Below are 20,541 nucleotides of genomic sequence, written 5' to 3' on the forward strand. Positions count from 1 at the left end.
GAGAGTCGGTTATGAGTTCTAGGACCTTGCAAATGTTCGCATTCGAGGCTCTTTGCTTTGAGCCTTTTGTCATGCATGCAAGCTTCGGCACACATCACCTGTTTATTAGCTGATCACTCTTAAATGAAGTTGATTTCAAAGTCCTTGTTGTGTATAGTAGCTTCTTTATTTCGGGAATATATTTCTAAATGAGAAAAATACTTTAATAATAGCATGGGTATGGTATGAGGTTGCATCAAAATATACATCAGCCGCTTTTGGATCATTATTTAGTGACGTTGCGACCGACTGGAACCATCGCAGCCATTGTATTCTGGGACAAAAAAAAAAACATCTACCAGCCTACTTTGCAGTTTTCCTCAGTTGTCCTTTCTTTACACTGTCTTCCCCATACTCTATCCATGAATATTGAGGGCCAAGCCTCGTTCGTGACGTAATCGCTAACACCGCCTTGCACCAGCCACACCACGACTTCCCCCCCGCAGATCCCCAGGCACAGCTTCTCCAACTCTGTTTCCAGTACTAGTCGGCCTTATCAAGCCTTCATACCTTCATAATGTGGAACGACGAAGACAACAATCCCTACGGGGCCTTTGACCAACATCAGTCTGGCCTATCTGACTCCCTACATTCAGCCGCACTCTCTCCCCGTAAGATCTCTCGGTTCCTACCCTAACGCTACTGCCTTTGGATCAGTGTCTGACAGCAGCTAGCTCTCTACGAACATGACTCAACCCCTCCATCCAGCCGCGACTCCAGCAGCGAGCCTCCCGATTATATCACCCACACTGAAGACCTCAGCGATCCTGAAGATGAGGCCGAGTATGGTGCCTCCAGTGAACAATACCATCGGAAGAGCGTCTATGACAGCCGGATTGAGCAGATTCTTTATGAAAACCCCGAGATGCCAATCTTGATCACGGATGCCGGGAAAAACCATGAGGGCGGCGGGGGCTTTATTGTTTACACAATTCGGACTGCGGTATGAGAATGGTGCCCGACGGAGGACTGTACAATGCTGAGTGTTGATAGGACCTGGAAGTGCGCCGTCGATATTCCGAGTTTGCATCACTGCGACAGACCCTGGTCAATTTGCATCCTACCTTGGTCGTTCCGCCAATTCCCGAGAAGCATAGCATGGCGGACTACGCAGCCAAACCCACCAGAGCCAAAGATGATATGGCCATTATAGATCTCCGAAAGCGCATGCTCAGTGTGTTCCTCAACAGATGCAGGCGTATGAAGGAGATTCGCGAGGATGGAGTGTGGTGGAGATTCCTTGATCCCAACGTCAGCTGGGTGGGTTTGAACTGGATGTTTCTGGTTACTAGTTTATTAACTAACATTTGCTCAGAGTGAGGTTTTGAGCTCCCATCCTGCAGCATCGGTTCCGAAGAATAACCTGAAAGCACCGCCTCTTGACCCCGCAAATCCCACACCAGCCCATGGCTGGCTTCCGATTCCGTCTACATCCGCAAAGCTCAAGCCCAGCGGGGGGACTACCACAGCTGGTGGAACCGCAGCATCGCCCACGTCGCCGACTGAGCCAGAGCCGCCCTCATTCCCTGGACCTGAGATGCTTGGGCGGTTCCCTCCTGAGTCCCGCAAGCTTAGCGAGGAAGAACTGGATCCTTACTTTATTAATTTTGAAGCGTCTACACGGGAGCTAGAACTACTTTTGCAGGGCAACATCGAGAAGGTTAATCGACGAACTCTTTCACATTTGTCTGGGCTTTCAGCCGACCTGATGGAATTGGGAGCGCGTTACAACGGATTCTCTCTTTCAGAACAGTCACCGACAGTGGCTGCTGCTATTGAGCGGATCGGCCAGGCTGCGGATACTTCTTATATTGAAACCGAAGAACTATCCTCGGCTTTGAGCGCAAGTTTTGCGGAACCTATGCGGGAGAGTGCTCAGTTTGCTAGTGTCGTTCGCGGAGTTCTACGATACAGAGTGCTCAAGCGGGTACAACAAGAAATGACTCGCGATGAGTTGTCGAAGAAAAAGACTCTGTTAGACTCCCTTGAGCGCAGTGAACTCGAAGCTAAGCGCATTGAGCAATATCTCAACCGCACCAACCCTCATTCTGGAGGAACGAAACCTCGTTCTCAGTCAACCTCATCCGCTATCAGCAGCGAAGGGGGCAATGGCCCTGTCATGTCATCTGACTCAGGCTTCCCATCTACTCACGACGATTCCATGAGCCCTGCACCTGGGTCGCAGATCGGAGGACTCAGGAGGTCTGACCCGTCAGTACCAGGCTCCCCCGCCCATCGGAAGTCATCCAGCGGGACGTTTGTGGCGAACAAAATCTTCGGTCGCATCAGCCATGCTATCCACGGGTTCGCAGATGTAGATCCCGAACGAACACGTCGGGACCAGATTGGCAAGACGAAAGAAAGTTTGATTCAGGTATGTGGAAAGTGGAGTAGAGTTCTCAAATGGTTCCTAAATTAATCTCGATCTTTAGTTGGAGCAAGCGTTAGAAGTGTCCGAAAAGGATGTCAAGGATGCCAGCGCGGGCGTGCTGAATGATCTCAAACGCTTCCAGAAGGACAAAGAAGCCGACCTGCGACGATACATGGTATGGATGCCCCCCCAGATGATTTAAGACTAAGACTAATATGATTTTCTAGGTTGCATATGCTCGTTGTCACTTGGACTGGGCTCGGAAGAATCTGGAGACATGGACTGAAGCCAGAGATGAGGTGGACAAGATCGTGGCTCGATAGAAAACCATACTTCATCTTCAGCCTGATGGAGTGATGGAGCTTGGCGCTGGCGTTCGGCGGATATCTTTTACTTTTACTTTTTTAACTCGTCACTACTCTGGAATTCGCTGGAAATGCAACTCTGGTATATCTAATTTTCTGAGTCGAGGCCATTTTGTATAGAACGTAGTAGCCCAGGAGGGACAGGGCTTTGTCTTACCTGTGCCTTCGTACCTGCAACCCTACAGGGTTATATTTTTGGAAAAGTCTCAAAAAGATGAGAAAAGGGCTAGTTTCCAGCTCCTGGATATGTTTATATCCGTTTTCATTAAACCCTGGAGAAGTGATGTGCTTGAAAGATAAAAGGACATTCCGAACATATGGACCCATCACTTCCCCTGATTTAAAAAGGACGATCAAAACTGCAACCGATCGGTTTTAAGAGTCACTCATCTCCCTTGCTTGTCAAATTCACTCACTTATGCACGTTACAGTGTGTGACTATCTCGGAGCTTAATGGCCTCACATGCACTCCGTAGTTAGTTTGGTCTAACAGTGATCCATCTTTTGTGCCACAAATCCTTCCACAAATCCTATCCTTCCGCTTCCATCACGCCAAGGTAAACAACCCATCTGTACCTCCTCTACAGACAACAACTTACTCTCGGCATTCCGAAAACCCTGCAGGCATGTCCGATTGTGGACCTCTATTGAGTTACCAAGTGGATCGTGTCGCAGTTCCTTTACCCCTCTGCCTCCTTCATCACCAACTCCACCCTAACAGGGTGGCAACGCCGTGCGTCGACCGAAAACGATGAGTGCCTGGATCCATCAAGATGATCGCCAGGGCCGGCCACTTATCACGGTCGATGTCGCCGTCTGGCCATCACGATGAATTTCAACATCGGTCTTTTTGGAAATTCCCTCGACGCTGGGTTAAGATGCTTTCCTTCCTCGCCTTGATATGTTTCTTCTCTGTCGGTCTTGGTATAAGTATCAAAAGAGACCAGAACTTTGAACATGGTGAGAAGCTACAAGATCTCGGAAATGATCAGGCTATAAGTCGCTTTCCTCCTCCTCGTCAGACACAGCAACATACACACGATCCTACTATTCTCCGTGTGGGCGATGAATATTATCTTTATCATGTCGGCGAACACATCTTTATCCATACTGCGCCGAGTATGGCCGGCCCGTGGAAACATGTCGGCAGTGTGCTGGATGCCAAGAGTGTGATCCCGAAGGGTGACCGTGCCGTTCCCTGGGCCCCGACCGTTATCACCGTCGATGGAACATACTATTGCTATTACAGTGTTAGCAAGGCCGGTTGCCGCGACAGTGCTATTGGCGTGGCTACCTCTAACTCTCCGGGTCCGGGCAACTGGATTGATCACGGCGCTGTCATTGAAACTGGCACGGGCAATGGTTCGGATGTCTATCCTTACACCGCGTCAAATGCCATTGACCCTAGCACATTGGTCACTCCCGATGGACAAGCTTATTTGACTTATGGAAGCTACTGGCATGGGATTTTCCAAGTTCCGCTGAGCAAGGACCTCCTCTCTCCAGCCAGCACTACTGAACCCGATGAGCGTCAGCTGGCGTGGGAGCCGGAATCCCTCGCCGCGCCAAATCGCTTGGCTAACAACATCTGTGGTGACCCAAGCGGTCCCCATCCTATTGAGGGTGCTTTCATCTCCTACAATGATGGATGGTACTATCTCTGGTATAGCCATGGTTTCTGCTGTAACTTGAAGGAAGACAACCTGCCGCCCGCTGGTCAAGAGTAAGTATTGGTGATCAAATAATTTGTTGCTTCATACTGACCTACTTCAGGTATTCCATCCGCGTCGGACGTTCTCAGAATCCCCGTGGGCCATTCACAGACAAGGCCGGGACAGATCTCGTCAAAGGCGGCGGCGAACTTGTTTACGGCTCGAACGGAGAGACCTATGCCCCAGGTGGGCAAGCTGTGATCCGTGATGGCGATACCGATGTGCTCTACTACCACTACTGTGCGTTTAACCCCCCTGAACATAAATACCAGTTTTGAACTTCATACTGACCTCATCACAGTGAACACGACCGTTGGCATTGCATTCCAGGTGAGCTCACACTAAACTATTGGCAGGCTTGTGGACCATGATTGTCATGGTTCATACACCCCTGTCGATCCTCCTTTGTTATCCCTTGCACCATACCCACGAACACCATGAAGATCAGATCTAACACATGTACCCACAGGACGCCTTCCTTGGATTTAATCCGCTCAAATATGTTGATGGATGGCCTATCGCTCAGGCCTGATTTGATCTCCGTTTCACGTCATCCAGTCTTCTATCTATCCTCAACTTTCCGCTTCTCCACCACTATGGATGATCTCGACCAAACCCTGCCACATCTTGCATCCACGTTCATCTCATCCCTGTTCTTTCGAGAATGGATCTCGAATTCTGCACATTTTTGCGTTCTTGTTTCCCACTATGCCTGACATAGTCGCATCGCCATCTCTTTCGCGCTGATAGACTTGTTTTCATCCGCTTTTCCTGACTCCATGCTTATACACATTACCCGTTCTGTTCAAAGCTCCCCGTCTGCATTTCGTGGCGTACAGGTTCTGGTTTGCTCCTGGTATATTTGATCGTTTTTGTTTGGGAATTGTGATTTACCTTACCAATACATATGGTTCTGCGAATGCGAATATAATCTCACTGGTTTCGGTCATATTTATAAAAGGCGAAGCAGACCAAACCGCTGTTCCGATCTAAGAATAAAAATTGTATAATCCAGCCCATACCATACTCATTACCCGACAGGCCCTGTTCCACCTTATCATACAAATATTCTTCCTATGTTTCACGCTACCTCCACATTTTCCTACGTTAGATCCCTAAGTGTTCCGACGTCTCTTCCATGGCCTCAATCCATGATTTAATAACTCTCCTAAACGTGAACGGAGTCTTTTCCGAATTCCGGGATCTTGTTGATGACTGTCCCCCGAGGATGTCGCTACATCCTCCGGAGTCTCTACTTCTGACTGCTTGGAACTCTCGGGAACCTCCGAAACCTCCGGCTGCTGTTCTCCCTGGTTATTGAGTACGCCTGGTGCTCCACCCACTACCTCTAGTTGTTCTTGTCCAAGATTCTCAGAGATTCCAGGCGAGGCTGGGTGATTCTCATGATGATCGCTCACCAGGTCCAATGTCTCTGCTTTCGCCTCCAATTGGGCTTTCTCAGTGATTTGACAAACCTCCGACACCTGTGGCTGCTGCAATTCATGACTGACAAGCGGCTCAGACGTCCCTGCCGAGGCTTCTGATTCCTGTTGCAGACTCCGAGGAAGGTGCGGTAGTTCTTCTGATTGATGGCCATGTCCATCTGGTAAATTTGTTGTCTCGTCTTGCGCCAGCAGCTGCTGTTCATGATTTTCTGACAAGTCCAAAGCACCTTCCGGGACCTCAGGTTGTGGTTGTTCAGGGACCTCCTGAATCCCAGTTATCCCAAGACGTGGTTGCTCGTCACTGATTGGAAGCTCTTGTTCGCTGTCTGGTGCATGATGTGCTAGGGGGAAATCGATTACCCACTCCAATACCACTGAACTTGTGTGCATTGGCCCCTCACGGAGTGTCAAGCGATCGGACGGTCGGAATCGCAGTAGTCCGTCAATTATCGGCAGAAATTGAGCCAGCCTTTCATCATTGGCTGCAATTTCCTTTAGACGACGTGCTAAGGGTAATGTTAAAAGCGTTCTTCACTGTGGAGTGGAGCTAATATGCCGACCTTTGCTTGATGTTCCGTCTTTGGCCAGGTGTTCCTCCAATCCTGGGCCTTCTTTAGCTGACGCTACACAGTCTGCTGGGTCTGGATTTTTTGTTCGAGCCATCTCTATGACTGCTAGGTCTTTGGTTCTTTATATGGCTGTCGTCGGGGCGTTTTCTAGTGCAGAATTTCGTTCAGAAATCAATCGTAGCTCTTCCAGCTTTGACTCCCACTCGATTGGTAAGTCTTCCACAACCCCAACCATGTGCCTTATGTATTCGTAATTGTCAAGCGAATCGGGGAATAGGGGCTTCAGCATTGCGAGTTGATAGATCTGTCACGTATAGTTCAGTCGATGTCATTATGACCATAAGCATTGATGAACACTTACAAAACACCCTGTGTGCCATAGATCAAGACGATGGTCAAACTTCTCTCCCATGATTGCCTCGGGGCATCGAAGATGGACTGGTTGCTTCAGCTTATCTGGCTCCTCTCCGCGGATGAAACTCTTTCCAAAGCCAATGAGACGGATACTCTCAAAAGGGTCATCATCAATAAATCCTGTCCACTTAGCACTTTGTATTATCTCTTTTGGAAGCCCTTTACCTAGGGGCATCCCATCACAGCGCTCTAGTGAAACCACGTGCGGCGATCCGAGAATCTCGAATAGTTCTTTGCTATTGGCAAAGCGTGGCATGTCGGTATACTTGAGGGCGATATTTGCACCACTGATACCTAATGGGATGTGAGCCAGACGCCAATACAGCTCAACTCTTCATTGGAGTTGAAATAATTCATCTTGGAAAGCAGGAAATATTACCTCCATGGCACAATCCCAAGCTGTGCATGTATTGCACAGCATTCAAAAGCCGATGAGTAAGTATATTGGTGGGAAAATATCCCATTTCGAAATAACGAGCGGATTTCTTGAACTCAGTATTTTCGAATTCGAGATAATGACCGTAGTTGTTGAAGTCGATATAGGATTGTTCAATCGATTCGAAGGAGGGACCAACGAATTCTAGCACTAAGCAATGATGCGTCCCATTCGGACCCTCGATGAGAAATGTGTCGAGCATAGTAACAATACTGTGCCTCTTCGGCAGACCTGCCGACTTGTCCCTCAAATATTGCAGGTTTCGAATCTCCCTCGGCTCCTTGATATGCGCGGCCAATATCTTCAAAGCGACCCATTTGGCACCATCCCTCCAAGTCCTTCGGATTGAGGATGTTAGTTGCTGCGTGTGTTTTGAGGAGCTGAAGAGTCTCCATACGTGTTATCTACCGCAAGCCACACTGTCGCAGATTCACCAAAGCCCAACTTATGGTACACTGTGTACTGGCCATCGTGGAAATTATCCCCGAGAATGACTGGGTGAAACCCACCAGGGCAATACCTGTGGATGCCTTTTTCTGTGAACAGAAGAGGATCATGTTTGAAATTATTTATGTCGAATTTGGGGTCTGCGTTGATCTCCATTGAATCTATACAGAACAGCAAGTTTAAGGTAAACAAGAGAGGAGTGGGCGATGCCCGAAATATAAAGACCTCGGGATCCTTTGTTTGATATTTAGTTGGTAGCCCTAAGTCTTGGCCCCTTGAAGTACTGGTTGTATATAGTGGTTCTCTTTGTTGACTTGAGACATCACCTCCTTTGATTCGATTTCATGGATGGCCTAGTATATACTGGCAGTGCTATTTGAAGGATCAAAATGCATAAAAGCCCTTGATTCTCCAATAGCTTATCGATTGTTTGGGGTAAAACACAGGTGACAAAAAAGACCATCGACTACACATGTATCATGCATAATGTGTGGATGAATGCAAATCCATAATACCTAGAGAGCTCCCCCGTCTCTAATTCACGCAGAAAGGTGACAAAAAGAAAGAAAGAAAAAACAATTTGACCTCACCATTTCTGTGCCTCTTTCCAGCCAGAAACCTGACTACGATTGTCCCATCCTGCATCCGAACGTTCGCGCGAGCGGCCTCGGCTCTGACGCATCTTCTCATTCTCCTCTAATTCAATCTGCCAGCGCTCCTTCTTCTTCTTCTTCTTCTTGTCCCGGTGCACATTGCCATCTTGAATTGAGGTTGGACTTCCACCGCCATGGCGGTTTTCTGCATGTTTCCAGGAGTTGGACCTAGATCTGTTGCGGCCGTGATCCCCCCGTTCCTCGTGGTCATTTTGTCCCCAATCGCGGTTGGGGCTTGATCGGCCTCTTGACTTTTGCTCCGGGGACGCATGACGGTTCCCTTTTTTTTTCTTCTGGTAACTCTTCGTATCGTCATCCCCCCGTCCATAGTGGCGGTTACGGCCTTCGTCGGGATAGATGCTCCGTCGCGGGCTGTTCTGCCGTATGCCGCTGTTATTCTGCCCCCAATCACTGCGGGTATCTGCTTCTTTTCTTGACTCTGGATCCGGGGATGTATGGTGGTTACGTTTGCTTTTATTGTGGTAACTTTTCGCATCGTCATCTCCCCATCCATCGTGGTGGTTGCGGTCTTCGTTGGAATGATTGCTACGTGAATGGCTGTCTCGCTGTGCGCCATCGTCACTCTGGCCCCAACTACCGCGAAGGAAATCCGCGTCGTTTCTTGACGCTCGATCTGGAGACTCAGGGCGGCTGTTGTCCCATCGATGGCTCTTTTCCCGTGAGCTATTGTGGTTGTCTCTTGAGCCTCGTCGTGGGGAACCTGATCCACTATTTCTCTGCCCTCCTTGGTCGTCGTTTAAATTGTTGCCCCAATCGTTGTTGTTGTCGTTCTGCCCAGTATTGTCCTGATTATCCCGTGGGGTTTCATCATTTCCCCAGTCATCTCCGCCATGGTTGCTAGTTCGGTCATTTTGTCCTTCTGTGTTTCCCCATGGATCATGCTGCTCGTCCTGGCCTCCCTGGGCAGTGGGGGACTTCTGGTGGTTCTGGCCTTGATTTTTGTTTTTTTGTTTGCGCTGGTTTCGCGTCTTCTTGCCCCGTTGCTCATTCTGACTTTGCTGCTGCTCTCTTTCCTGTTGTTGCTTTTGTTTGTTTTGTAGCGCTCGTTGTTTCCTTTGTTGCCGTTTGGATAATGGGTTCGGCTGCTGGTTCACCGTATGAGGAGGACTATGGGTGTTCGCTCGGTTGGGTCCTTCGAAATGTTGGTCAGAATTGAGGTTGCCAGCAGGGTTTGGCTTCCGGGGGTGGACATACTGTGGTGGACGCACATCATGGGATAGTCCTCGGGTCTTTGGTCGAACCCACCCGCGAGGGGTAAAGTAGGGTCCAAATATGGGGTTATGGGCTCCGTCCGCGGGCTGATAGTTGGCCTGGGCGCGATCTCGGCTTCTTCTGTTGAAGATTTGGCCTTCTTGGTGCATTCGGGCCACATGTGATCGATGCCAAATGTAGAATAACCATGCGAAGAATGGGATGACCAACGCTATCGTCAGAAGAACCGCGACTAGAATATTGTCCTGCATGGTGTAGAACAGCAGTGGCAGAGTGGCTCAAAGTGACGGGTGTAGAGGGCATGCAGCTGAAGTGAGTGCTGGGAGTGAAGATTTATGTGTAGTGCACGTCAAATAATGATAGAATAATGTAGAGTGCAAGTAATGTAGAGTGCAAGATAATTAAGAGGTTGAAGGGAGGGAAGAGGATTGACTCAAGAGCTTAAAAAAGAGATCGAGATATCAGAGTGAGGGAGTTAAAAAGAGACGAAAAGGGAAGAGGTGACAAGGCGAGTGAAGTGAGGAAATGGGCAAGGAGCAGACTCTCAAACATGGCAAACAATATATTGTTCAATGGATATGTATTCTACCTGATGTAGTTATCTTTTCACTTTCAATTCATATTACAGCTCACAGTTCCAATGCAGCTTGGATTCTTGACAACCAATCCCCATGAACTGATGACAATTTCCCTGCGCCTAAGAGGGATTCGAGCGATGCCCGGAAGACGTTTGGCTGCACTCGCAGACTCTCCGGTACTGGGAAGACTTGCGAGCCTAGAGCAGACGAGATGACAATAACCCGAAGGCCTAAGGTGAAGATCTCGGGCTTTGAGACCCAACCAAGAAGTCCATCCGGCTCTTTCTCAGAGCCAACTAGAGAACAGAGATATGTTAATCCGTCAAAGGCCCAGGCAGAAGTTTCGTCCAACGAGAACTTTGTGTATGCCGAGCGAGTCAACTTCAACAGAGCTCGAGACCAAACTTCAACCTCACGCACATCATCGATAAACAGATTCTGTTTCTCCTCCACGAAGAGGACGGTACTCTCTTGGCGATGCTCTGTGATCTGGTCTGATACAGCGACCAAGTAACTGCGTTCGTCGGATCCACTGATCCTTGGCTCTTGGCCAGTCAAATATCGAAGAACTCGTTGCCCGAGGAGTGCGGAATCTGAATAATTATCGATAATGAAGTCGGCAAGCAGAGCGCTTGCATTAAGAGGCGCCAGGGACACATCTGCGTCAGGTGAAACGGATGAGTGTGATAAAACCCAAGAGGCAGCTGATGTAGCCACATCGCGAATTTCGTCGTCATCGTCATTGAGCATGTCGTACAACACAAGATAGACATCTAGTAGCACCGCATCCACGCGTGGCTGGGAACCAGGGGATCTAAGAGCCCGTGAAAAGCTGCCAACAGATACGGCTGCAGCAAAACGGGTTGTGAATTCCTAGAAAACGAAAATGATTAGATTAGTGACTCGATTATAGGACAAGTGCCATGATAAAAACTTACTGTCTCCTCACTCAAGGCAGAGCGAAGCTTGATAGCCCAGCTGTGGACATCGCCTTCAAATGAGGACGAAGCTGACTGATCAACAAATGGCCGGATTGCCAGTAGACAGCCTCGAAGTCGGAGCTCGGCGTCTGTTGCCTCTCGGTTCCAGGCTGTGATATCTGTTTCGGGGCGGAAGCTATTTGCGATGGCATCCCATGGAAGACCAATACTTGACACAGAATCGAACTGTGATGGTATTAAGTTCTCCACAATAGAAGCCAAATTGGATGCAGCCATTGTCTTTACATCGGGTCGACTATCACCCAAAATCACAGACGAATACAAGTCGGCCAATGGTTGTCTGTATCTCTCGTCTTCACCAACTGACTCGTGGAGCTGCTCCAAAATCCAACGAGCAACATCCGCATCGAATTGCGATACTCCGATGAAGAATGCTGGGAGTGGTTCCCACTGTTGGGAAGTAAGCATTTTCAACGTTGTGCACCAAGCAAGCGCTCTTCGAAGAAGGGCAGATGCTCGGCTAGAGCTTGAGAGATTCCATCCCGCCTGAGAAGCATCAAAGACAAATCTCAAAATCCCATCAAGGTCATGAGCCTCGAACATCTCGTTGATGAAAGATGTAACTTGGTCTATTGATTGGTTAGTCCGTGTCGTTTCTTTGCTCAAATAAAGTGTATTTACCTTCGCTCTGTGCTTGGATCGCCCGCTCCATCGTGCCATTGAGAATTTCAACAAGCTCACTTGCCACGGTAGGCGATTTCCCAGCACGGAACAGGAATTCTAATACAGTACGTAATGTCGTGAAAAGTTCATCAAGGTTCGCTGCCAAATCATTAGCCCGGTATTGTTAGAGATTGATTAGTGCACTCACATGTCCAGAAATCATCAGTGGTGAAGGCATATCGACGAAGGGCATATCGCACACACAAAGCAAGACCATGAACATATTTCTCGGTTATTTTTGAGGGAAGAGTAACAAGAGTGCGTAAATCTTCCGGGATATTTTGTCGGGTAAGCAGCGACGCATATACACGGGCTGCATGCTCTCTGACACCCCAAACCGGGCTGCTCAAGTGCCCAATAACCAATCCGCGTAGCATCTCATCAGTAGGATCATCCAAGCTGGGAACTTTGTCACCAACGAGTTCCAGGGCAGGGAACACCCGCTCGGTAATAATTTCAGTGCCCTCGGCTGCTTCACCCTGCGTCGTGGTGAGAAGACCAGAGAGCAGTTCAAGCAAACCAGGGTACTTGGGGAATGTTATCCGAGATCCTGGCTCTGAACCCGAGTTTCCTCCAAAGCCGGGTCCAGCACCGGGAATGACGCGGCACATTTTTGTGAGTAGGGCACGGAAGAGCATCAGTCCTGAATTGCGAAGGGCCCAGATTGGCGACCCTAGGCGTTCAGCGGACAACGTCAGTGCCTTCATTATGAAAGGCTCGGTATGGGGGCCAAGCTTCGCGTTGGTGAAGATATCTTTCAGGCAATTCATTGCATGAACCTGCGGCAGTTCCAAGTACTGTCTCTCTTTGTCATACTCCACAGAAAGGGATGAGATCTCGTGGAGTTCATTAATGGCCTCGTTGAAGAATGGAGTACCGGGATCAGAGCCAACAATTCCTGTCACCAATGCAGGCAAGCCAGCGGAACGACGGGTGAGTTGAGATGCCGAGCCAAAGATGGTTGACTTAGCTTCCTGGTACCAGGTCCTAGGAAGTTCTCGGATTGATGGATCCTTCGAGGAGCTGCATCTTTGACAGCATGTCGCGAATGTCTGTGAGACGTTGGAGAATGCACCTCTATGGCGGAGTTCAGCCAGCTGTGTGAAGCTTACGCCTCCGATGTTTGCAAAATCGCCTAAATTGAGTCCGTCGCTACCGCTTGGTCCATAGCTGGTGTTTACCATAGTAGCATGGAGCAAAAGACTACTCCAGTCAGCGATTGTGCATAGCCAAAGAAAGAATTCAACTTACCTTGCTTCGCGAAGAGATCTCCAGGAGTAAGAAAGGGCATCCTTGGGTCCCACGTTCAGATCCTCGGTGGGCTCATCCGAGTGGCCTTCGGGCGAGTCGATACACAGCAAAGGCTTCGCCTCAATCCATATCTTGTTGCAAATGGCAACAATGCGGTCATGGACAGACCGCCAGGCAGCGGATCCCGACCCGTCAGATACTAGCGAGTGGAAGCTCGGCATAAGGACAATATATCTGCCATTGCAATCAGCATACTATCTCATGTACGGACCAAGATAACATACCTGAGACCGGACGTATATCCATGAAGTGGCGCCTCGCGCATAGTAGAGTTGAAAGGGGTCTTTGAATTGAGTAGACGTTCCTCAAGCTTTTTCAAAATTGTGTCGACTACTGATGCCTTAGTTGTCCACCAATCAGAAACCGGTTGACCGGAGTTAGCTGGCAGGGCTGCGCAGAAGATGATGTGGTATAGGCGAGCAACAGTATCAGCGTGATCAGCTCTACTCGTGTTGCTTGCCAGGCTTTCCGCTCGGGTAATGGCATCTGTCAACCGCATGCCTGCAGCCGACTGCTCGTCTGTCTTATTGTGCAAGCCGTTGAGCAGGATCTCTCGAGGGCACAAATTCAAGATCGAGAGCGATGTTTGTCGAACCTCCTCAAATGGATCCAACAGGAGATCAATCAACAACCGGAGTAGTTGAGCATCGAACACTTCGACGTTTACTTTCCAAATATTTTCGATCTCTGATTTTTGAAGCTTAACCTCTATCCGTGGATCAAGACCGGAGTCCAGCAGGAGCTTCAGGGCTTTGAGAGCCGTGATGTGACGCGGATATGAGGCCGCCAGACGCAAATCATTACCCAGTAACTTAAGGTATGCCTTTAGGAACTCTGTGGTTTCAGTTTCATTTCTGACCTGGCCTTGAGCTGGCTTTGTGGCTTTTTTCTCTGTCTTCAAAGCAACATCTTCATCTTTGACAATACCACCTCTTAGACGAACAAAGAATTTGCGTGTCAGACTCAGAATTTCTCCACGAGTATATGCGTCGGATTCAGCATGCATCGAGGGTAGCCCTCGAAGGATAGCGTTCGTTGCCCGCACCGTAAATGGCTTTACTGTGGAGAATGCCGTGATCAACAGCGAGAGAGCTGCTATACGGATATTGGCGTCGCGGTGCAGAAGGAATTTGCCAATCACGTCGCTCTTCATGACCAACACCTCATTTTCGTTGAGTTTCATTTTGCCAACATTAAAAATATCTGCACATATTAGCAAATTAGTAATAAATCCAGGTTGCCAACGCTACTCACAATCTTCATGAACCAAGTTGACTTTCTTGCCGATCTGCAGAGCGGCGAAAAGAACCATATACTCTTCCTCAGGCGCGTCGGTCATATCACCTTTGAGGAGGCTCTTGACCGGGAGGGTGTCAAGGAATGTCTTAAAGCCATTAGGGTCAATGGTAAACAGAGGTTGCAGGAGCCTATTGGACAGGTCTTCCAAAGTTTCTATATTTTGCAAGACCATGCGTCTCACTGGCATTACCCACATCGCTGACAGTTTTTCCGGAGAGTTGTCAGGCTTCATCTTCTGGATCAAAATTGCTAGTACATTTCCAGCTGGCAAAGCCATGGTTCGGTTGTTGGTTTGAATCAAAAGTCCCAGAACAAAGATCCTTGCTGCTAGTTCATCGGATAGGCTGCCAGATGCAATGTCAAAAGCGGGACCTGATTCACCCAGAGAAAGAGTTTCATGATCGTTGGCGAAGAGAGTTGCCCATTTATTTGTGTTCTTCAAAAGCCACTGGCGAATCAATGGGATAAATTCGCTGGGTAACAGGGCATCCTTTCTAATGAATGTCTCCAAAAACACCAGACACCCCTTCAGTCGGGATTGAGGCTCCCCAAGCACAATGCTAGGAATTAAGGCATCAATAATTGAAGTTTGAAGGGCTGCTCTTGTCGCTCCTTGGTGACTTTTGGCTAAGATAGCAGTGATTGAGGCGAGAAGTTGCTTAACAGGCTTTGGCTTGGCGTCTTCATATCGAGTCAAACAAATATCAAATAATGACAGCCATGCCTCTTGTGAGAATATCAACTCTCGAGTCGCATCACATTGTGACTTTGTGGCAGCATCAATGAAAGCAGATGCCGTATTGCATGCCTCTGCAAAATGAGGTGGCGAGATAGATGCTGTCGATAGCGTCTGAACCAACGACTGCCATACCCGGTTCACCTTTCTTTTGCTCAATATTAGAACAAATCGGTTCTTTTGAATTTGAACATATACTTCACTTACTCAGTGTCTTGGCATGTCAGTGTGAATTTCACCAATGGGCCTTTGGCGATATCTCGGAGAGTTTTCTCCGAGAGCAATTGCACTTTCTGCGCAAGGTCTTCCATTTCCGTTGATATAACACGTTGCACCCGACGTGAATTAACAGTCAGAGCCCCAATTATACAAGCCTCAGTATCTTGGATAACGGTTCGCGCGAAAGGTCTCCCCGACGATTAATTTTTATGCTCCCCGCGATGCCTCAGGCCGTCAAATGATAAAAGTGGGATTCCGTATCGGGTATAGCGCATATCCATCGGCCAAACTCTTCTCCGTTAGATCGCCGGAAGTCACGGGACCGAAGTTTTTGCTGTTCCGATGCCAGTGGAGCTGCGTACACAGGGTCATCACTTCTTTTCCAGTCATCCGCCCCTACCCTTCAAGGTTGTCCTTAGGTTCTTGTAATTTTATCTTCTATCCTCTATCTTTCCATATCTCTCTTCACAATGTCCATCTGGGACTCCCTCAGCGGCCGCAAGCAAACCGGGCCCGATGCCTTCGACCCTTCAACCGCGCAAGATGCCACATCCTTCCTCTCCGAGGTCGCTATTCCCGATCCCTCTCGCCTCCACCCCCTGGCTGGTCTGAACCAGGATGCCCTTGACTACCTCTCCCTCGACGACTCCGCCCTTGACGAACTCCCCGGCTCCCGATCAGTGTTGCCATCCCGTGGATGGTCAGATGACCTTTGTTATGGTGCCGGCACTACCTATCTTGTTGCACTCGCAACTGGAGGCGCATGGGGACTTGCAGAAGGATTGAGAAAGACACCAGCTACGGCAGCACCGAAAATTCGTCTTAACAGTGTACTCAACTCGGTCACCCGTCGCGGTCCGTTCCTCGGAAACTCGGCTGGTGTTGTGGCTATGGTTTACAATGGATTCAACTCCGGCCTCGGATATGTGCGCGGCAAGCACGACGCGTCTAACAGCATCGTCGCCGGCGCACTGAGCGGCATGGTCTTCAAGAGCACACGCGGAATTAAGCCCATGATGATCTCTGGCGGCATTGTGGCTTCCATTGCTGGTGCCTGGGCTGTATGTATATTGTTTTGATGTACTGTGTGACATTTGCTAACTGTGACTCTACAGGTGACGCGAAAGGCCTTCTTCTAAATTGCTAGATTGGCCAGTTTTATCCTACTCCGCTTTTCGGTTATCCGATACTCCATACCCTCCACGCCACCCTTAAACGACATTGGCGGTTGACGATTAGCCGCCTTACTTTGTCTTTTCACCTGCGATGTATTACAACTATTTTTTTATTCCCCCCTGCGGGTCTCTTCACTCCGGCGCTTCAAGCTTCATGTTTCGCATTTATGCGTGGGTTGGGAATGGGATGTGCAACTGGGTTTGTACTTTGTATTTCTTCTGTGTACATAGAAAAGTCTCTTGCATACCTGCGATTCATTGGCTATGGCGCTTGCAAGTGTCTGTCAGTAACGTATCTTAATGCTGCTAGTGACTTCCAATAGACAATTTCTCAAACTTCCTGACCCAGTCTAATAAGTGAAGTTCACATTCATACTGACATTTTAGCTGCGAATTGAAACAATATTGGGTGGGCTTCGAGAGTGGCCCTAATGCCGCAAACGAGCTGTGGGGGTGGTTCTCAGGCTAACAACACATGGACAGCTACCCTAAACATCTGGGCATGCGGTATCTGTCTCACCCCGTTATATCTCTTCTGGCTCCCGATTCTCAGAGTTCATGCCGTCCTACAGTCTATCGCTAACCCAAAAGAATAGACTTGCCACATAGTCTGCCACCAAAAAACCATGCCAACAGCCGACTCGGATGAAAAGGGCACTATCCCAGCCAGATAGTACGCATGGAGTACACAAAAAAGGAGGAATATAGAAGAAACCATGAATTCTTGCTATGCATTTGATCTCTTCACCAACACAGTGGAACTTGGTAGTTTGTCGGGCAACAGAGATGTGGAAAAGTTCCAAAAATTGGGTTGAAGATGAAAACAGAGCTCCAGATGGTCCATGCAGGTAACCCCAGGAAGGACAGTCTGTATCCGCAGAGGTGAGTAGGAGTGTCTGCGGCTGGTAGCCCTGTTACCTCCACCGACATGCTTCGTGCCACAACCTACCCTGAGACTCCACATAGACCAACCAGTCAAAAAATAGGTGAGTACTCAACAGGTAGACCTGGAGTGGTATGAAGAAGAAAGGAAGAAGAGAGAAAGAAGTGGGGTGAGGGGGGAATTTATATCTTCCCAGTGGCTTAAGGCAGGGGAACTGGGGTGAAGATTTTGACCAAAAGGGAAGGCACCTGATTGGAAGGTACATGCACATCATTTGCATTGTCAACCTGATCTTTTGAATCTCATCCCTCAATAAGACCGTCCTCATTCACTTATCATTACTTTCGACTTTCGACATGCTCTGTCCAGTTCAAAAACACCTTGTGAATTTACGCAAATCTATCCCAGTTGTATACCTGATATAACCCATCAGGCACTCTCTGCCCATTCCCACCCAGAAACTATGGCCAAATCCAGCATGTGGGCGAGGTATTCGCCCCATCCGCTTGGAAATAAGAGGAGTAGGATGGTATCTGAATTCTCTTTGTCGCTGCTGTACCTTTGGAAGAAAATCAAACTGTGACGGAGCTCTACGAAAGACCAGGCTATAGATTCTGTCGTTAGGAGCGATACCTACGGCGAATAGGAAGAGCTAACAGGAAAGATTGGACGAGGAAGGGTTTTGATATGAAAGCTTCTAAGTCAAGAGGCACTCCGATATTAATTTTTAACAAGAACAAAATCGTTCGGATAAAGCTTATCAATTAATTCAAACTAATAAAAAGTTAATAAATCCTCCGGGGAAGCTCACTAATGACTATATATCGCATTTTCGTTGTAGACATGCAGTAAATACTAAGCTTTAACCCGACTCCTTCCCCCCACCTCTATAAATACTTCAATGCGAGTGTATTTACTGACATAAGAACAGCAAGCTATATAATATATATTTCGAAAACATTTGCCGGCCAACTTCAGCGCTCATGGTCCGTCTATCAGGAGCCGGCGATTGCCGACGCGCGGTCAACGGGGAATAATTTTGTCGCCCGGGCCAGAGCTTTCGCACCCTTCTTCAGATCCTTGGCAATGCCAGATTTATCGACAACTAAGGCAAAGGCCCGCAAACCACGGACCAAGACTTTCACTGGATGTTGGACTTGTCGAGAGCGTCGAGTGAAGTGCGATGAGGAACACCCTCACTGTCGACGGTGCCAACGGACTGGTTGGACATGCAAAGGGTATGATTTGCGCCTAGGATGGTCTCAAACCCCCGGGAATCGCTCTCATAGGCGTCAATTCCGGCCCCTATCACGAGATGTGAACCATGAGCTGTCATCTGCCGCTGTGACAGCACTGCTGGTTGAGTTGGATGAGTATTCAGGGGACGGCTGTGCCCAACAACGAGGACCATTCTCGGTCTTCTCTGTTTTTTCAAACCCGGAAGTCCACGATCCAGGCCCTTTTGATCTACACAACTTGGAATATGCACCTTCAACCCAAGATTCGGAAGATACACAGCATACCTCGTCGTACTCAATTGACTCACCAGTTGGTGGCAGATATAGCGAGGTGGCTTCACCGAAACCAACGTGGGATGGATTATCATCTACTACCATACCGTCCACATCTGAATCCCATGAGGAATCATGCACGGCATTATTAAATCCTAATTCTCGGATTGGTGAGATCTCTATCAGTGCAATCGCTCATGTCGTTGATCACAACAAAGCCGAAAACAGGCCGCCAGAACCGAGTGACTACGGCACACCTGTATCCAATATTCACAGCAATAGGACTGGGCTGTCCCTCCGGAACTCCATGAGTCCATTGAGTCTCCCAAGACTAGAGATGGAACTAATTCATCACTGGGTTGTTTTTCTCAGCGGAAACATGCTCCTAATCGACACCCCGGACAATCCCTGCCGGACAGTGTTCCTTCCTCTGGCTCTGAAAGGCCTCGATGCCTCTCCAACAGAGTCGAACATCCATCTCTCAATTTTCCACGCTATTTGTGCCTCTTCTGCCTTCGGTCTTTCTCACCTCCGCCATGATTCGCGGTACCACTCCCTCGCCCTCCACCATGACCATCTGGCTCTGCGTCATTTACGAGGAAGCCTGCAGCGGGCTCGCTGCCTAGATGAGCCCACATTAACTGCCGTCCTCACTTGCATCATGGCTGAGGCCATGTCTGGCCGGCGCAGCCGATGGAGAGCACACGTTTCTGGATGCCTTGGTCTTCTGCAAAACGATGTCCATGGCGACTGGGTTCGAAGTCCGACTGCTGCTAGATTACTTCAAAGTTACTTGTCACTTTCGTCACTATGCAGTATTCCCATACCCGAACAGCTCATGTCACTCCTCGATGGCCCCTCCGATTTCCATCACTACCTAGAGCGATCGCATGGAGTCACAACGCCACTGGTCCAATACCTCGCTCAAATCACCACACTTGTTGAAACCCGGACACAGCTGCCCACCGAGGAACTAGACAGACTCGAACTCCAACTTTACTTGAATTTTCCATCCTTGTCCAACCCAGACGCCCCGGGCTCGATCATCGTCCAACATGCTCTGAACTCATTCTACTACGCGACGATTGTATACTTCCGCCGCAGTTTGCGAGGCGCACAGTTGTGCGACGTACAGGATCTGGTTGAGAAAGCAATACACGAGCTTGAATCTGCCGATGCGCTCACGCGTGACAAGGGCGGTTGTTCTTACAACTGGGCAAGTTTTGTGATTGCCGCTGATTGTGAGCGGCGTGATCTGCAAGAGCGCATGTTGACATTCTTTGGCTGGAAAACTCGGCACGGGATCCTGAACATCAATGCACTATGTGAAATCGTTCAAGCTCTGTGGAACCGACGGACAGCGGCTGGACCGCACGTCGATATACAGTGGCAGGATATTGCAAGGGAGGCTGATTTTGACTTCATGCTTGTTTGAATATGGATAGAAACATACAGAAATCAACGTGCTGTGGTTCGTTGTA

At 48.8% G+C, this 20,541-nt stretch overlaps 7 protein-coding genes across 7 annotated transcripts; 4 read left to right on the forward strand and 3 right to left on the reverse strand.

The window, feature by feature from the left end:
* Positions 1-556: 556 nt before the first annotated feature.
* Positions 557-2,733, forward strand: PEX2_089170 (PX and BAR domain-containing protein; the record flags this gene model as incomplete). Its single annotated transcript, XM_016746187.1, has 6 exons — positions 557-650; positions 714-982; positions 1,033-1,299; positions 1,355-2,413; positions 2,472-2,585; positions 2,638-2,733. The coding sequence occupies 6 exons, from the start codon at positions 557-559 to the stop codon at positions 2,731-2,733; spliced, it is 1,899 nt and encodes a 632-aa protein (XP_016597183.1).
* A 920-nt stretch (positions 2,734-3,653) lies between these two features.
* On the forward strand, positions 3,654-5,019 carry PEX2_089180 (putative endo-arabinanase; the record flags this gene model as incomplete). Its single annotated transcript, XM_016746188.1, has 4 exons — positions 3,654-4,498; positions 4,549-4,727; positions 4,789-4,817; positions 4,957-5,019. 4 exons carry the CDS (start codon positions 3,654-3,656, stop codon positions 5,017-5,019), a joined length of 1,116 nt encoding a protein of 371 aa, XP_016597184.1.
* A 583-nt stretch (positions 5,020-5,602) lies between these two features.
* Positions 5,603-6,322, reverse strand: PEX2_089190 (uncharacterized protein; the record flags this gene model as incomplete). The annotated part of the gene is made up of 1 exon (XM_016746189.1): positions 5,603-6,322. The coding sequence occupies one exon, from the start codon at positions 6,320-6,322 to the stop codon at positions 5,603-5,605; it is 720 nt and encodes a 239-aa protein (XP_016597185.1).
* A 300-nt stretch (positions 6,323-6,622) lies between these two features.
* Positions 6,623-9,844, reverse strand: PEX2_089200 (uncharacterized protein; the record flags this gene model as incomplete). Its single annotated transcript, XM_016746190.1, has 6 exons — positions 6,623-6,805; positions 6,863-7,209; positions 7,295-7,689; positions 7,749-7,959; positions 8,426-9,604; positions 9,667-9,844. The coding sequence occupies 6 exons, from the start codon at positions 9,842-9,844 to the stop codon at positions 6,623-6,625; spliced, it is 2,493 nt and encodes an 830-aa protein (XP_016597186.1).
* A 469-nt stretch (positions 9,845-10,313) lies between these two features.
* On the reverse strand, positions 10,314-15,583 carry PEX2_089210 (Armadillo-like helical; the record flags this gene model as incomplete). The annotated part of the gene is made up of 8 exons (XM_016746191.1): positions 10,314-11,135; positions 11,201-11,832; positions 11,885-12,025; positions 12,075-13,129; positions 13,178-13,411; positions 13,462-14,440; positions 14,492-15,420; positions 15,480-15,583. The coding sequence occupies 8 exons, from the start codon at positions 15,581-15,583 to the stop codon at positions 10,314-10,316; spliced, it is 4,896 nt and encodes a 1,631-aa protein (XP_016597187.1).
* A 378-nt stretch (positions 15,584-15,961) lies between these two features.
* Positions 15,962-16,630, forward strand: PEX2_089220 (protein transporter TIM23; the record flags this gene model as incomplete). The annotated part of the gene is made up of 2 exons (XM_016746192.1): positions 15,962-16,552; positions 16,607-16,630. The coding sequence occupies 2 exons, from the start codon at positions 15,962-15,964 to the stop codon at positions 16,628-16,630; spliced, it is 615 nt and encodes a 204-aa protein (XP_016597188.1).
* A 2,005-nt stretch (positions 16,631-18,635) lies between these two features.
* On the forward strand, positions 18,636-20,495 carry PEX2_089230 (Zn(II)2Cys6 transcription factor; the record flags this gene model as incomplete). Its single annotated transcript, XM_016746193.1, has 1 exon — positions 18,636-20,495. One exon carries the CDS (start codon positions 18,636-18,638, stop codon positions 20,493-20,495), a length of 1,860 nt encoding a protein of 619 aa, XP_016597189.1.
* Between the last annotated feature and the right edge of the window lie 46 nt (positions 20,496-20,541).

This window comes from Penicillium expansum, assembly GCF_000769745.1.
Source record: "Penicillium expansum strain MD-8 chromosome Unknown contig301, whole genome shotgun sequence".
Taxonomy (NCBI): domain Eukaryota; kingdom Fungi; phylum Ascomycota; class Eurotiomycetes; order Eurotiales; family Aspergillaceae; genus Penicillium; species Penicillium expansum.